The sequence below is a fragment of the Emys orbicularis genome, chromosome 11, assembly GCF_028017835.1.
Source record: "Emys orbicularis isolate rEmyOrb1 chromosome 11, rEmyOrb1.hap1, whole genome shotgun sequence".
Classification (NCBI taxonomy): Eukaryota; Metazoa; Chordata; order Testudines; family Emydidae; genus Emys; species Emys orbicularis.
Window position 1 is genome coordinate 59,962,617 of NC_088693.1, and position 17,112 is coordinate 59,979,728.

Genomic DNA, 17,112 nt, shown 5'->3' on the forward strand with positions numbered 1-17,112 from the left:
GTTACTCTAATTTATTTATAGGCCCCAAGCCACAAATCTTTTGTCTACTGAAAGTACAACAATGGGTACTAGATTTTTCATGCTATGTGGCCAGTTTCTGACCTGCATATAGAACATAGAAACATTTTTCCAGTTATTAGAATTCGTCATTAACAAACTTTCTGTTGTACTAGTGATTAGGTCATAAAGGTTCAGAAAATAATGAATGTGTGATTTCTGGAAAAAGTTAAGCAAATTCCACTCTTCTTTTTAGGTTGTTCAGATGATATTAAAACACTCCATCATATGGGTTTCTTACAAGAGAGCTGTCTACTTTGGAGTTCTTACACATATTTTCCCTTCAGTCTAGTATTGTTTCTGAGTGTACCCAGATTGCTAATAGTGCAGAAGCGTCCTAGCTTCAACTGATAGCTCCCAAACAAAAATGGGATGTGCTATACCCTTAGGCCAAGTTTGACAGGTTTGGTGAGATCATAAGTATAGATTTTTAAGAGATGTTTACATAGCCCATTGAGTCTCAGTCTTGCCATATGGAGCGTATGCATTGTATTGCTTTTTTGTACTGCCTCCATGCTTCATATTCTTATGTAAAATTTGACAAAGGTACTATGTCAACTTCTATGTTGTGGTTCTATTAACAGCCAAAAATGAAAAAGTATTGATTTGAGACTCAAGTAGCATATTTACAGATTTTTAAGACATTTGAATTAAAAATGGTTAGAGATTTAAAAAATTATATTCGCTAATTTTCCCCTCCCCCCCCCCCTTTCCTTTTAAATCTTTGCCCTCCTACTTGGTTTTAAGTCTTCTGGGTGGATCCAAGCATGTTATTTTGAAATCTAACTATTTTTGGAAGCAAGTCTTGGGTACATGGGGTTTTGCTTCACCGTAGCAGAGGTTGATTATTTTAGGAGGCAGAAAATAATATTTTCATCATGGAAGCAGGAACAGAAAATAAAATCACTAGCCAATAGACACTTGAACACTTGGGCGGAAAGTTCTCTATGAGAATGAAACGTAGCAAGTAATGTATAAAATATATTTAAATTATTATTTAAAATAGAAATAACAAGTTGATACTAAGATTAAAGTATATTTCATTGTTTTTCCCTGTAAAAGCATCTAACCTGCATGGATTCCAGGGATCCATCATTTGAACAGAATGACTCTCCAGCAGTCTTGCCTATCACAGTGCATGTTTCAGACAATTCATCTGTGTCATCGAATACACCAGTGCAGCTATCCCAGGCTCAACCTCTTTCCACAGAAGAGTTCCATCTGGTAGACCAGAATGGCCAGCCTCTATATGAACTACAGTCACTAGGGGATTCCAGTACACAGATGGTGAGTACATATAAAACCATACACCTGCTGAGCTCACAAAAGAGGAACAATGTTAAGGACAATGTCCTGAAGTGGTTTAGAGTTTCTATATGAAAATGTTTCAGACGCTGGGAACAAGATAATGCTTTTCAGAGTGGTTTATTTAGTTCTCAGTTGCCTCTGCTCAGGTCTCCAGATCCTGAGTTAAGCCAATACTGACTTTAATTCATAAAAATCTAATGTGCTTCCATCATATTCTCAAACTATATAGAAGACCATCTCACAGTGGGAACAGTCCTCAATGCTCCCATTTTTCTTTCTCCCCTTTACTGCTTATTCTTTCCTCCTCTTCTCTCTACTGCTACCCTATGAGCCACTTTTGCTGAATGTTGGTAATTGTGAACACACTCAGTGGATTATAAACTTTGTAATGATACCTTACAAGAGACCTTTTGCATGAAGCATATTCCAGTTACATTATATTCACATTCCAAGCATATTTTCAGAAAGCATATGGAGTGCAATGTCACACCTTCCTCCTGAACTTACTGTCAGAGACTTGGACATTGTCCATGGCGGAGGTAGTACATCTAAAATTCCTTTTTTTTGGACAGGGTATTTGCTACCCAGTTCTCTTTTCTTCTCCTCCTGAGCATCTTTCTGTGCTTCAATCTTTTTGTGTTTTAAGTTCAGTGCTTGCTGGTGTGCAGCCCTTTGTTTGGCTGCTTCTACCTTCATGGCAGCCTTTTCCTGGGCAAATTGCACATCAATTTCCATTTGCTCGATGAGCTGGGATACCACAGAGAACAGCCCTCCTGCCAGAACAGGCATCCCTCCACTCCCGTCTTGCTGAATTAGACACTCCAGTCAGCTTCAGCACAGACCTAGAGGTTGGGCCACACCTCACTGCAGTTCACTGAATCTGAGATCCACTGAGCTCAGGGGCTTCTTAGTTAACAGGGACTTTCCCAGCACCCAGTGTTCAGTCTTCTGGGAAATTTGCAACCTGTGTAGTTCTAGCTTCTTCTCATCTTCACTCTTACTTATTTTGCTTACTTTTCTGTCCCTATTTCCCTTACCGAAAATAAGCAAACAGAAAATAACAAACCGGTAATCACTTTATCTGTTCTCCAGCCAGCACACTTAAAACTCACTTAAAATCACTACCAGTGTCTCAAAGCAATCAGCTGTGCACAGATCCTGGTCGACTATGCCACTGTGACAGGTTCGGTCACAGAGACCCCCTTGGGACTGTTACCTGATGTGCTGAAACTACCACTCAGCCCGTTTTCCACTGCCAGCTTGGGGCTTAGAACACTGCCTTCTTGAGCCAGACATGCTAGTCTGCTGCAACACAGACCCAGGTCTGGTCCACACCCCCAAAGCTGAAGACTTTAACCAAAAACTGCTCAGCTGTATAAAGCTTATACAGGGTAAACTCATAAATTGTTCGCCCTCTATAACACTGATCGAGAGAGATGCACAGCTGTTTGCTCCCCCAGGTATTAATCACTTACTCTGGGTTAATTGATAAACAAAAGTGATTTTATTAAGTATAAAAAGTAGGATTTAAGTGGTTTCAAGTAATAACAGACAGAACAAAGTAAGTTACCAAGCAAAATAAAACAAAACACGCAAGTCTAAGCCTAATACATTTAAGAAACTAAATACAGGGTAAATCTCACCCGCAGAGATGTTCCAATAAGCTTCTTTCACAGACTAGACTCCTTCTTAGTCTGGGCCCAATCCTTGCCCCTGGTACAGTTCTTGTTAATTCCAGCTCAGGTGGTAACTAGGGGTTTTCTCATGACTTCAGCCCCCTTTGTTCTCTTCCACCCCCTTTTATATCTTTGGCACAAGGCGGGAATCCTTTGTCTCTCTCTGGGTTCCAACCCTTCCTTCTAAATGGAAAAGCACCAGTTTTAAGATGGATTCCAGTACCAGGTGACATGGTCACATGTCCTGTGAGACTCCAAGCCTCCATTCTTTCTGGCCTGACTCACAGGAAGGCTTACAAGTAAACAGAGCCATTTACAACCAATTGTCCTGGTCAATGGGAGCCATCCAGATTCTGAAACACCATTAATGGCCCACACTTTGCATAATTACAATAGGACTTCAGAATAATACTTCATATTTCTAGCTTCAGATACAAGAATGATACATTCACACAAATAGGATGAACACACTCAGTAGATTATAAGCTTTGTAATAATGCCTTACAAGAGAACTTTTGCATGAAGCATATTCGTTACATTATATTCACATTCCAAGCATATTTTCAGAAATCATATGGAGTGCAAAGTCACATATGGCATCAGCGGTAAGTCAGCCAATGATATACCTCTTCTACCTTTCTCCCCTGATTAATTTGCATATAACAATGGCTCACAAGTCTTACATTTTCTTTTCTTTTTTAAGTAAAAAAATAAATAATTGATCCGAAGTTTTTCACTGGCATATATTGTACATCTACAGAAAATTACAATTAAAAAGACACCTTGCTCATCCAAATTGTGTGTGTGTGTGTGTTCGTTTTTTTTAAAAAGCCAGACACCAACCAAAAAAAAAAAGTTAGAAACAGAAGATGAATATTTATTAGATAGGGCTTACCTTTTTTCACAGTCTAAAACTATTTATTACCTCAGAGAATATCTACAAAAAAGAAAATAATTTGGTTTGCCAGGTTTCCTGTAGAATATCCTGAAACTTTTCTAATTCCAGCTCTTCCATAATATGTCATATCGGTATACAGCAGTTTTACAAGACTATAGATTTGAGGAAATTGATATATTTTGTACTTGTTATTATACGTGACTATAACTTTAATTTAGGGAAACAGCAATGATTTTCAGTTTCAGATAGTGAATACACTTTTTTAAAATCCTTTTCAATAGAGCTGGTAGCAGTGTTCAAAGTTTCAAACAAGGCTGTTTGGATGTCAGAACAAAATCACAATTGCTTCTCTCTATTTTTAGCTTAATAAATGTTAAGTTTTTAAAAGGTTTTGAGCAGTTAGAAATCAATGACACATACGGTATTTTAGAGTGTTAAAATGGACTGTCTTCCATCATTAACCCTCAAATTTCTCATACAGTAAAATCAAATTACTCTGCAAATGTAAAACAATTTCAAAGGTAGTTATTATTCTGGTAGTAACCAAAACATGCTAATGACATTGAAAACTGGTTAACCAGATCATGCTATATAGTTAGTATTACAAAGTATTTTTAATTCTTATTTTAATAGATGATTGTTGCCAGCCAGTCAGAACATGGACAGGTGCTACATGTAATTCCTTCGACCCAGCCAGGAATGGCACAAGTGATTATTCCTCAAGGGCAACTTTTGGATGTCACCAGCACGCAGGGTGAGTTTTACCTGTAGGACTTGAGGGTTGTCTGTTCTTGTGGCCAAACACATATCAAATGATCCAACTTTATGAATTCTTTATTTCCCCTTTCCTTCAATTAATATTGTAGATATAATACTAAATACCGTATATACTTGATCATAAGTCGGTTCGTTTATAAGCTGACCCCCCCAAGATGGATAAGTAAAAATGGAAAATTTTTATGACCCGTTCATAAGCCGACCCTATAATTCAGGGGTCAGCAAACTTTGGCTCCCGGGCCATCAGGATAAGCCTCTGGTGGGCAGAGATGGTTTCTTTGCCACGAGCGTCCGCAGGCACGGAGGTAAACTAAGTAAACAAAGTGTCCCGGTGCGCCAGCTGCTTACCCTGACGGGCCGGTACAGCAACTGGTGGGGAAATTTTTTTGGGGGGAGAAGCTGGGAGTCAGGGGAGTAACCCCCCACATGACCCCACCCCTAGTCTGGGACCCCCACACTCTCCCCACCCCATCCCTTCCCACCTTATCTAGATGTCTCTGGCCTGGCTGGAGCTGCTCCGGCAGGCTGGGCGGCGCGGCCGCAGCATGTTCCGGCAGGCTGGGCCGGGTGGCATGACCGCAGTGTGCTCCGGCAGGCCGGGCGGCTCAGCCACAGCCCGCTCTGGGGAGCGGGGCCGAGCGGCATGGCTGCAGCCTGCCAGCCCTGGAGCTGCAGCTGCTTCGGAGGCTGGGGGGAGAGCAGCGTGGCCAGAAGCGGAGAGACTCTGGCCACGCCTCTTCCCTTCTGGCTCTGCTGCCACTCCTTGCTCCCTCTGTTGGGGGGAGGGGCTGTGTCCCAACTCTCCCTCTCTATTCCCGTTCATAAGCCAACCCCCTTCTCTGGTACTTCCCTTTTTTTGCTAAAAAAAAATTGGCTTATGAACGAGTATATATGGTATTTGCATTTACAGCACTGTTCATCTGAAGATCACCATGCACTTTACAAATGTTATTTAAGTTGAGACAAGATCCTTGTGAAATAAGTATTACATATTATGCCCATTTGAGATGTAGTATGGGTAAGTGGAGGTATTGAGGGTGAAATTCTGCCCTGGTTTACATCCCATGCCATCCCATAAACTTAAGTGGGCATTCGCAGAGCTAGCGTGACCAGATGCCCCGATAAAATTGGGACTGTCCTGATATTTAGTTCTTTGTCCTGCATCCCGACCAAGGTGTTTTGTGTTGTTGTTTTTTTTGCTCCGCCGGCGGCACTCCGTTTTTTGGTTTTTTTTGCCAGTGGGCCCCTCCTCCCCCCCATGTGTCCTGATATTTTGTTCCTCTCATCTGGTCACCCTAGGTAGAGCCAAAATAGATTCCATGTCTATCTTTCACTTTCCTCAGGTACATTGTATGTCACCAAATTTGCGTATTCCTGGCTATCTATGCAGTTAGGGGCTTCTGCTCCTTCTCTGAAGGAACAAGTATCTGTGGTCCACATATAAGGCATGCTTCAAGGCCCACTTTAGTAAATGGAAAGCTTCCTTTAACTTCAGAGGGCTTTGGGTCAGTCCCATAATTCTAAAAAATCTGTGAAAAATCAGTGAGGAACCCCAGACCCAGTAACAATAAAATCTCTGGAGGCACCCTCAGCATCATTCCCACAAGAATAAGCGGATGAAGTTGCCAGTAGTGAATAAATAGCTTTGGGGCATAATGACTTTTTTTAGTCAAGATTTTGGAATGTTATTTCCTGTGCGTTCTGTTCTCTTGACAGTACCATTTGAAGCAGATGTCCGCTGCCAATGAGTCTGTCTTGATCAGGGCCGGCTCTAGGTTTTTTGCCGCCCCAAGCAAAAAAATTTTTGGCTGTCCCCCATCCCAGCCCTGGGCTCCTCGCTGCCCCCCCTGCTGCCCCAACCCTGGGCTCTCCCCAACCACCCGCAACCCCTGCCCTGGGCTCTCCCCCCCCCGACCCGCACCCCTCTGCCGCCCCAGCCCTGGGCTCTCCCCTACACACACACCGACAGGATTGGTTCCCATATGGTTACAGAACTGCAGTAAAGTGGAACAATTTTCAGCTTGTGTGATTGGAGGATATCTGGATGCATATTATAAGACTGTCCTACATAAATGAGGAAAAGTTGAGGTGCCTTTATTATTCTTTTGTTCCACTCTTTCTTTCTATGGGGAATTTGCCAATGCAATATCACTGTCTTCCTTTTAAACAAATAAACAAAAGGCAATGGCTGTTGAAAATAGCAATTCCAGACCTAATAACCACAGGGAAGCATTTCTTGCTCAATTTTATTCTATTTTTTCTACAGCAAGTTACAGTGGATCAGTATATTTGATTTGGGAGAAATGAAGTAACAGCTGACCAAACTGAGCTTGAGCACTCCTGAATTTTGAGGTGTTCAAATCTGGAAGGCAGGTGCTGGGGGGGGCTGTGGCTCCGCAGGGGAGCACGGCAGCATGTATGCAGCAGCGTGTCTGGCGCTGCGCGAAGCCAGACACGCTGGTCTGAGTGGCACGGTAAGGGGGCTGGGGGGTTGGAGAAGGGGTAGGGGGTTCCGGGGGGGTAGTCAAGGGACAAGGAGAAGGGGGGGTTAGATGGTTCAGGGGGTTGGGGGGGCAGTCAGGGGACAGGCAGCAGTTGGATAGGCATGGGAGTCCCAGGGGTTTGTCAGGGGACAGGTAGGGGGTGGGGTCCTAGGGGGTAAGTTGGGGGGGGTCTCAGGAGGGGGCAGTTGGGGACAAGGAGAAGGGAGGCTTAGATGGTGGTGGGGTCCCGGGAGGGGGCAATCAGGGGACAAGGACCAGTGGGGCTTAGATAGGGGATGGAGTCCTGGGGGGCAGTTGGGGCAGGGGTCCCGGGAGGGGATGATCAGGGAGCAGGGGGGTTGGATGGGTTGGGGTTTCTGTGGGGGGTAGTTGGAGGGAGTGGATGGTGGCAGGGTGGGGCCACCCTCCCTCCCCATGGAGTGTCCTATTTTTTGAATGTTAAAATATGGTATCCCTGCCCTTCCCAGTGCAGCTCTCCATTCACAGCAGGCTGCAGCATGAGGTCTCAGCTTCCTCACTCCCTCCTCCTCTTTCCTGTTGGTAGTGGCCAAGGGAATGCTGGGAAATGTAGTTCTTTCCCTAGGGCTGGCTCTATAGGCAGGGAGCTAACCAAGGAACTACAGCTCCCAGGGCCCCCTGTTGGTTCTCAGCTCCCATGCTGGATCCCTGCCGCCCCTGCAAATGGGCTGCCCCAAGCACCTGCTTGCTTTGTTGATGCCTAGAGCCGCCCCGGTCTTGATAGCCCTGGATATGAAATTATCTGCATTTTACTAGTTTTATGTAATCTTATAATTAATAATATGGGGCTTTTCATCAGTAGATCTCAAAGCATTTCACAGAAACCCAGGGAGGGAAGGAGGGTGGTCAGTGCTATTATCCCCGTTTCGCAGAGTAATGCAGAGCACTGAGAGGGCAAATGACTTACCCAGTGTCTCACAGAAAATCTGCAGTGGAGTAGGAAATTGAATGCACATCTCCAAGTCCCACGCTGATGCCCGAACTACTAGTCCAGCCTTCCTCTGTGCATGCAAATACTCAGAGAGCCTCCCCTCCTAACTTTAACACTGTACATCAACAAATTTATCTGAATTTTGTGTTGAGTAGGTAGCAGTCTATGCTCTTTAGCTAGGCTATGAGAACAGTACATTTCAATTACAGTACATAGCATTGATTTTGACTTTTTTTAAAATAGTCCTACATTTGAAAAGTGACTTTCACTGGAGTCTCAACTTTCAGGAAACTTTCCTATGGCAGACCTTTTTTAAAAAACAATGTCACCAGCCTACCCCTCAACCATTATTTTAAAAACAAAGAAAGCTTCAGAAGCTGGCTTCCTTCCTGATGTTAATAAAATCCTGAGTATCTTGGGGCTTGGTGGTGTGCTCTTTATTTTGTTTGTCTTTTGTAACATAGTCTGCTAGAACAGAGAAAAGCAGTACATAATTACATGTTTGGGGTTTTCAAAAATTTTAAAAGGATTTTATTATGTTTCCAAATTGAGACTTTTGGGATGTTACACTTAAAAATGTTTAACATCTACTTTAATACTTTCTACTGGGAAAAAAGTATTAATGTTTGTGCTGAGTCAGACAAGTCTGTTAGCAGGTACTGCCAGTTTGAAGTTATTGTTATATTGTTTAAATTTATAAAAGTGAGGTAACTCATTTCAAAGCAGTAAATGATGCCAAAAGTGGTGCTTTTACATTATGGGCCTGATCCACAGACCAGTGAAGACAATGGAAATTAAAAAAAAAAAATCTACTCTGAAGCCACATACACGGAGTACTTAGGGTATTCACTGAAGAAAAATTATTTTGCCATTGATTTCATGGGGCCAGGCGGATTTCACCTTTTGATATATCAAGAATACATTTTAAGCACACAGTAAGGTGCAATGAAACACACCATTGCATGTGCGGATAAGCTTGCTGTTTTCTTAAGAACAATTTAGGCACCTAGTGGAATTTCAAAAATTTGATAGTTCGCTTGTAAGTTTAGCTGAACACGAGGCTTTATCTGTTTATCCCAAATTTCAGAGACAAGTTCTGCTGCTCAGAATTTCATAAAGAGATACTCCTTAACAAACATCCACAGGCCTTTCTATGTGAATGATTTCTGCACCACATCTACCAAGAATTTGTCTTCGTTCTCCGACAAACACTGGTTTAATTACATTCACGTTTTTTCTTCAAATTTTCCTTTAACTGCAGACAATTTGGAAGTGTCTCAATCTAGGAATATTTGCTGTGTGTACTAACTGCTGTTAGTAGATCAAACATAGATGAAACGTTTATCCTAACTATTTATTGAATAACCATTACATTTTTCAGTAAAGAAAAATGGACTTAGAATCAGATTCTTGAAGTATAATCCCACTATTGATGCTGAGTCTCTCTGTGGTCTTGGACTAATACCTTTGCTGTTTCAATTTCTCTAGCTGTATAACATGGGTAGTAATAAAAACGTACTTTACTAGGGACGTAATGATTAATTTGTGGTAATATGTTATTTTGAAGATTAAAAGAACTATATAGGTGATAAGTATGATCATGGGCGTGGTTTGTGGGGGCCGAGGGGCATTGTCCCTTCCAAACTGCAAGCCTCGTCTTATCTTTCTAATATCTTGGGACCCACACAGCTACAACTGCAGTGCATACATCCGTTAGGATTAGTCATTTACTGTATGTTGAAGATGCCCTTGCATGCTTAGATGGAATGACCTGAGGCATGGGCGTACCCATTTGTTTGCTCCTGATTAGGTGTGAAACAGATTTTAGTGTCTTAAACCTCCCTTGTTGAAAATATTAAAGCGAATAGAGGTGTAATTTGTAGCCAACAGGGTTAGACTTCAACAATGATATAGATTTTTTGAAAATGTAGGACAGATTATTTTACAAGTTGTTGTAATTATTTGTTTAATCATGTAGGGATTTATCTGCTATAGTGGAGTTACAAAGGTGAAACAGTATAACATCAATGATGTATTTGCATGCATATTCCTACATTTTATAAATCATCACTATTCATTCATAATTATTTGATTTCTCTATAATCTGCCATCCACTCCATTCCTTTATTTCATGTGCAAAAATGCTTGCTTTTCCAACAGATCACAATAAATCATAACTTGTCATTTCCCCGTTCTTTGTGCAGTTATTAAACAGGAGGGTGGTTTGGTTTTTTTCCCCCCAAAGATGTTTCAGAAGAGAAACGCAGTGACGGGAACTTGCAGACAGTAGCAGTGGCTGCTATCGCGGACAGTACAAGCAGTTACATACTTCATCCCCAAGCATCTCTCACAGTGTCCAAAAAGACAACAACCAGGTAGGTGAGAAGGTAAAGAGCAGATCAAATATCACTTTGCACCACAGACACATACAATTAGTCAGATCGTCAATTTCAGTTCATTTTTGTAATTGTTATTACAAAATTATTATAGAACTCTCCACAAGTGATTGCAGTCTGTAAATACTATTGAATGACATATTGTAGGCTGCAATATATCATGCAGGGAACAGCTGTAGATGTGCCACTGCCCTGGGAAGAGGGGTAAAATATCTAAATTCCAGAGACAGTGGGATGTATTCTGATTTCATATTGGTGTACATTTAGAATAATTCCATTTAAATAATTGAAGTTACTCCAGATTAATACTGGTGTAAATGAGATCTGAAAGTGACTCAGTGACTGAGCATAGGGAAATCATGAATCTGAGTAAAGTTTCTTGTATTTGCTATGTGGGAGGGAGGCTGTTTATTAGGAATTATAGGCCAAAGAGAAGAGCTGAATCTTAAAATGGAATTTGAAAGAACTCAGAGTCAGTTAGGTACAGAGAAACTGTTGGTGTCAATGGGAAAGCCCTATTTCAGCTGATGTTCAGGGGGAAACTCCTTGGGCTTCTTCTGAGAACTCTGTGTAGAAATCTTTGCTAACAGAGTTTTCCTATAGTTGACCTTTGAAAAGTATATTAATGCAGCACAATTTCTTAAAATTAGAAATAAGCTACTTTCTCACTTTTTTCTTATATCCTTTTGGTTCCAATACAACAATACACTATGTTTCTTTGCTTTTAGTTGAGAATAAATTAGGATTCCTTTTCATATAATTAATTTTTATTTTAAAAAGAGAAAATCTCTACAAATTGTAATTTTGACCTTTTATTTCGTATGTGCCCTCTTTGGTGAGCCTGCCTTCTTACATTAGGATTTGGTGGGAAAGAAAACATGTTAGGTCACCATCACTGCAGCATAATGTTGTTTTGCAAACTGACTATATTGAAGATGTCTCTAAAATGTAGTAAAAATGTTTTGTGAACAGACGTTTGAATGTAAGTTTTTGGAGATGTTATGCAGGAAAATAAATGTCCTGAAAGCCAAACATATCTGTAGCTGGATTTTAGGGCTCTTTGTGTTGGCAGTAGGTGATTTACTTGGGTCTTGGAATTCTTGGAATGGTAGACAGATCCTGATGGATTTAGGGAGTTAGAAACAAAATGTGACCCTTCGTGTAGGGACCCCATGATGCTCACATGAAGCACTTTTTGGTAGCTGTTTTCAATAATTTAAGAATTGCTATATTTGAAAACAAGTAACATTTAACATGTATTTGATGTCAGTGTAGGCTCCAGAATTCTACCATGGACTTCCTTGTATACTGGAATCTTTAACAAACTCCACCAGTCTGTTTTAACAGTGTTCTAGCTGTGATTTTTATCAGGAAGCTATATGGCTTATATTTTAAGTATGTGCTTAAGAGCTTTGGGGGAGGACAAGGTGGGTAGGTAAATCTTTTATTGAACCACCTTCTGTTGCTAAGAGAGACAAACCTTGGAGCTATACAGAGCTCTTCCTCAGGTCTGTTCTTAAGTGCTCAGGTCTCTTCTTTAAGTGCTTTGCTGAATTAGGCGACCCAACTAAATAGGAGAATACAGAAGCCAGAGAGTGGCGTTTTAAAATATGGCATTGTGTGAAGTTTTACAGTAATTGTGAGTCATGCTGAGAATGAATTTTTTCATAAGTTTCTAAAGATAATTGTCAGTTACAGGTGTTGTTACCGTATCTACAGTTTGGCAATAAAAGTTATCTGCAGTCATAATACAAGGATATTGACAAAGGGACTCATATATTGCCTTTACTTTGGATTTGATGTCACTCTCTTGATTATCTGTCTATATGTTTATTGCATTATTTTTCAGGATAGTGGAAGACCTTTTTCCTGTCCCTCTCCAGCCGCTGCCCCCAAACACTCCTACGTGGGCCCGTCGTCTCAGGAACTGCGAGGTGGGCTGCAAACAATCCTAATTCTACTCAGTTCATCTAGATTAAGAAACTCACAGAATAAAAATTTTAGTTATGTAGATTATTTGCATTTTAAATTTCACAGTGCTATAAATAAAAAAGTCTACCACTTTTAAAAAGTGGAAGTGCTTTATAGCCATTCTTGGGTGTTGTGCAAACCTCAGTGGTTTGTACTAGGACAGTGCTTCATTTGATTGCATTTAACAATCCATTAATTGGAGAATTTCTTTCTTGGGGCCCAAGCCTGCAACTGTGCCTGTAACTTTACTTTCATGAGTAGTCTTATAGGAATTGAATTCAATGGGATTGCTATTGAGAGTAAGGGTCCATGCCTGGTTGCAGGATCAGACCCTTAGTCTACGAGAGTAAAGGTACCATAATATCAACATTCCAGAAGGGCATTTATATTTTAATAAAATCACACAACTTTACTTAATAGTCTTCTATCCCAGATACCACAATATGTACTTGTTTCTCTCATTCATCAAAGGACTTTTCTCATATTATCAGTTATTTTTCTTCCTTGAAGTGAATATTTTTTCCTTTAGCTTTCCCATATGCCGCTAATTTTGTTATAGAAAATTCTTTAGATTTATAAACCTGACTGGTCCCCTTCCTACCCTTAGTTATTTTTTAAAAAAATCCATAAAATGATTTTATTTCCATTTATATAGTGCAAGCATTGCACCATGATAAATGCCACAGAATTTACATAGTCGGTTTAAATTAAACTTTCCACCTAGCATGCCATTTTAACTAAACCAGGAGTCAGCAGCTTTTAAATCTGAGAACTACATATTCTTAAGCTGTCAAATGTCTGATTGCAGAAATGTCACTTTGTGGCTAAATGTGATGCTGCTGACACGTGTAGACATCAGTTGATTTTAAATTCCTGAGCAATTTAAAATTCCTCTCTGTGCACACCTTCAAATAATCTGTAAACTAATTAAAAAACACAGATAAGACCTTATTTATCACATGCAAGTGTTAATATAGTATTATGTATATTGATATACACACCCAAAAGCCAGGAAATTGGTAATGTAAACTTTACCATATTGAACGTTAATTTTGATTACTAATTTGACTGTTAAAAATATGTGCAGTATGTACAACATGGGTGAGTTAATCTTGTTAGGATATTGCAAAGTTAAAGCTCTCATATCATTTGGGGATAGAATTTTTGGTCATACTTCATATTAAGGTTCCATTTATACATAGCTTATAACAGGTTAATAAATGATTAATCAGCTGTTAGAGTCCAACAGGTCAATTCGTTGCAGATAATCATCTCTAATCCCTTCTATTGTGCTTATAGCCATCTATATCACACATGCTGCTCCTAACTGTAACATCTGCGTAACATCTGTTAATCATTTATTAAAGTATTTTATTTTATATAAAACTTTATTTGAAGATCAATGGGGGTTAGGTCCCTGAGTCCCTTAGTCCCCTTTCACGTTTTCACCTACTGTGTTAAAATTCATAACCGTAAGATCTGCATTCATATAGCATTTAATGTTCTAATATTGTAAGAAAAAGAAAAAAATACTGCTTCCGTTTAAAGTGCCAGTTCTACTCTGAATAGTGAGAATGTAAGATCTGGTCTCCACTGCTCCACGGAACTATTCAGAGACGTGTTGTTCCCTTTAGTAACAAAAATAAGTTTTATTGTTTTACTGCTTTTTATTCTTGTTAGCCCTGGAGAGCAGGAATGAGCTGAATTCCATTCCTTCTTGTGTATCATCAGCAGAATTGTTTTACTAAGTTCCAGTCGGTTATACTGTGCAAGCCCATTGGATTGCACAGGTGGCATTGAGGGCATAATCTGGGGTTTTCAGATGTAACTTAGCCGAGCTTGTCCTGTGGAACCCTTTATTGCTGGCGATATGTTAGAAGGAAAGAACCCGAGCTAAGTTTGCTGGGCTGGCAGTTAGAGAAAACTCTTCTTTACTTCTCAGCTGAGCTGAGCACACTGGGGACAATAAACATAGTATCCCAGAATTCCACTTTTTCAGTCACTTTTCAGGACAAACTGAACGTTAACAATGTTAGCGCCTGCATGGGTGCCCTGGGAGAAAATAGCACATGGGGGCTTTACCTGTTGTGCTTGTGCAGGAGCTGACTGCAGTACAAAATTGTTGTTCCCTTGAGCACTAGGCTCAGGACCCAGTAGCATTCCGCAGCTCAAGAAGGTGAGGCAGTCAGTGCCTCAGCTCCTGTGCATGACTGTAGGACTGATGTCTGTCTGGCAATAAGCACAGAGCAGCAAAAGCTGCACCTTTCCAAAGTCAGCATTAAGGGCTGTTGCTGACCATGCTTCTCCTGTGCCTAGCTGAGCCATTCTGCCTACATCTGTTCTGTTCAGGCAACTTATCACACATCACTTATGCAAAACTACAAGCTTTGTCTGTGCATTTAAATGGCCCAGGTAAGCTACGGAGTTTACTTCATTGAGGTGAATCGGAGCAGACATTTTGATGAAGCTTACTTTTTAAGTGAAGGATTATAATTTACAGTAAAGGATTTTTGATGGGCTGAATTAACGAAGTGCCTTTTCGGCTGGGTGGCAGGATGTTGAACACTTCACAGCATTCCTAGAAGCCAGATTCATTGGACAGTTGTGCAAGCTTTTGTTGACTCACTTGTGGACCATGACTGGAGCAGATAGGTTCATGCTTCCTGTGGTTCCATTATTTCCTCTCAGAAAGATCCCAGGGGTTGATATAAGACAACTGATCATCCATCTGAAGGCCCCTTTTTGAGAAAAATACTCTGTTCTATGTGTAAGTAAAGCGGCGGTGGGAGACTGACTTTATTTGGGCTATAGGGCCGTCAACTTACAACATACAACTGTAGGCCTGTCTTACCTCACTAGGATGGCGTATCCATTGTCCTTGTACTTGGCAGACGTAGGGGCTTGAATGAGAATAAGATGGGGTGCTGGTTAAGGAAGCCTCTGGAAAGTGTGGTGGTGATGTATTTGCTCCCATTATTGAAGACCTGTTCCTGCCTTTTGTAAAGGAGGTGTGTAATCTGATGCTCGTTTGGATAACCTCACTGCACCTGGCTTCCCAGGTAGCATAATTGGCCCAAAAGACCAATTATTTATCATCCGTGTTTGGCTAGGCAATTGCAAACTTTTACTGTAAAGTTACTGTATTTCTCACTAGACATCCTTCTACTAACTAGCCTCATAGCTTTTTGACCGTCAGATTGGATTGCTGCCATGTGCTGTAGGTGGAGCTACTCTTGAAGGTGCAGAAGTTTCAGCTGTTGCAGAATACAGCTATTCACTTACATAGCAGAACTGGCTGCAGGGAGTACATTGCACCAATTTTCTGCAGTAATGATGGACTTCCAGTTCACTTCTACATGCAATTCAAGATGTTTAGTATGATCAGCAGAACCTTATGTGGTCTGGGTCCAGGCTACCTGAGACTTCCTCTTTCTGTGTGTAACACTGTGATGGTTTGAGTTCAACCTTGGGTGTCTGAGCTAAGAAATCCCTAAGATTTGAATGTAGAGGAGGGCTGGAGGCAAGGAATCTCAATGGAGGTCCTTTTTCTCTAGAAGTTGTTTCCCTCATTGGTCTCACAGAACCCAAATCTGTTGACCAGCATGGCGCAGGGGGTTGGGTTTGTTTTTTTTCAGGCATTTGCCTGATGATAGTGGTTGTGGGGCATATGTTTAATTGTATCAGCTTGTTCTGTATTTTATATTCTAGTGTAGACTAGAATGTTGACTGAGTGAAACATACAAGACTAAATACAAGGTAATATTACCAGTTTCAGAGCTAAGCAAAATAAACATACAAATGGAAGGCATTCCTGCCACCATCAGGCAAATCAGCTCAGAGCAGGTTTTCATGACCTTCTGGTAAGAATGCATGAGCACCTTTACTGTTGTGATGGACGTATACCATTGTGGGAACATGAGTAGAAAATTATCTTGTGTTGGTATGCCTAATCTACATTATAAGATTAAGAATAAATATAAGAAGGTGTGTATAGCAGATAACAGCCATCTTTTTAATATTTAAATTCTGTGTGAAACTTTTTCTTAACTTAGCCCGATCAAATAATAAATAAAGTCTAAAGTAACACTTTAAAAAAAGAGAGCCTGCCCCCCCCCAATAAATAAAGCACTTAAATAAAGTAATTGGGGGCGGGAATTATAGCAAGTACAAGGCTGCTACTTGTTAAATGATGATGATCTCAAAATCACAATCCATTGTGTAATTCTTCATCATTTTTTCCTGATCAGGTGTTTAGTGGAAGAAAGAATCCAAATAAATGTGTTTTTATTATATGTAACCATTGTTTTCATTGCCGAGAATAGAGTGAATGTATTTTCTCTGATGTGTTTTTTTCAAGAATGTTTTCTCCAGAGAAAACTAAATGTTCTCTATTTGGTTTAATGCTCTCAAACCTGTGCTCTGAGTTAACAACCTGCGCAGAGCAGATTTTTTTTAATTTCTGGCAGATGCCAAAATCTCTTCTGTCCTTGCAGCTAGAAATAGCAACGAGCATTTTGCCTTCCCATTCTCTAAGTTGTGCCTGGAGCTCTTCCAATAGCTAAAGACCCAGTACATT

At 40.6% G+C, this 17,112-nt stretch overlaps 1 protein-coding gene across 1 annotated transcript in view; it reads left to right on the plus strand.

Annotated features, from left to right (window-relative positions):
- The window catches only part of CARF (calcium responsive transcription factor), a 50,274-nt gene that overhangs the window by 7,024 nt on the left and 26,138 nt on the right, over positions 1–17,112 (plus strand). The window contains exons 3-6 of the mRNA XM_065413557.1: positions 1,120–1,344; positions 4,573–4,693; positions 10,415–10,544; positions 12,415–12,499. Of these exons, the coding sequence (XP_065269629.1) occupies positions 1,120–1,344; positions 4,573–4,693; positions 10,415–10,544; positions 12,415–12,499 (561 nt within the window). The remainder of the gene's footprint in view (positions 1–1,119; positions 1,345–4,572; positions 4,694–10,414; positions 10,545–12,414; positions 12,500–17,112) is intronic.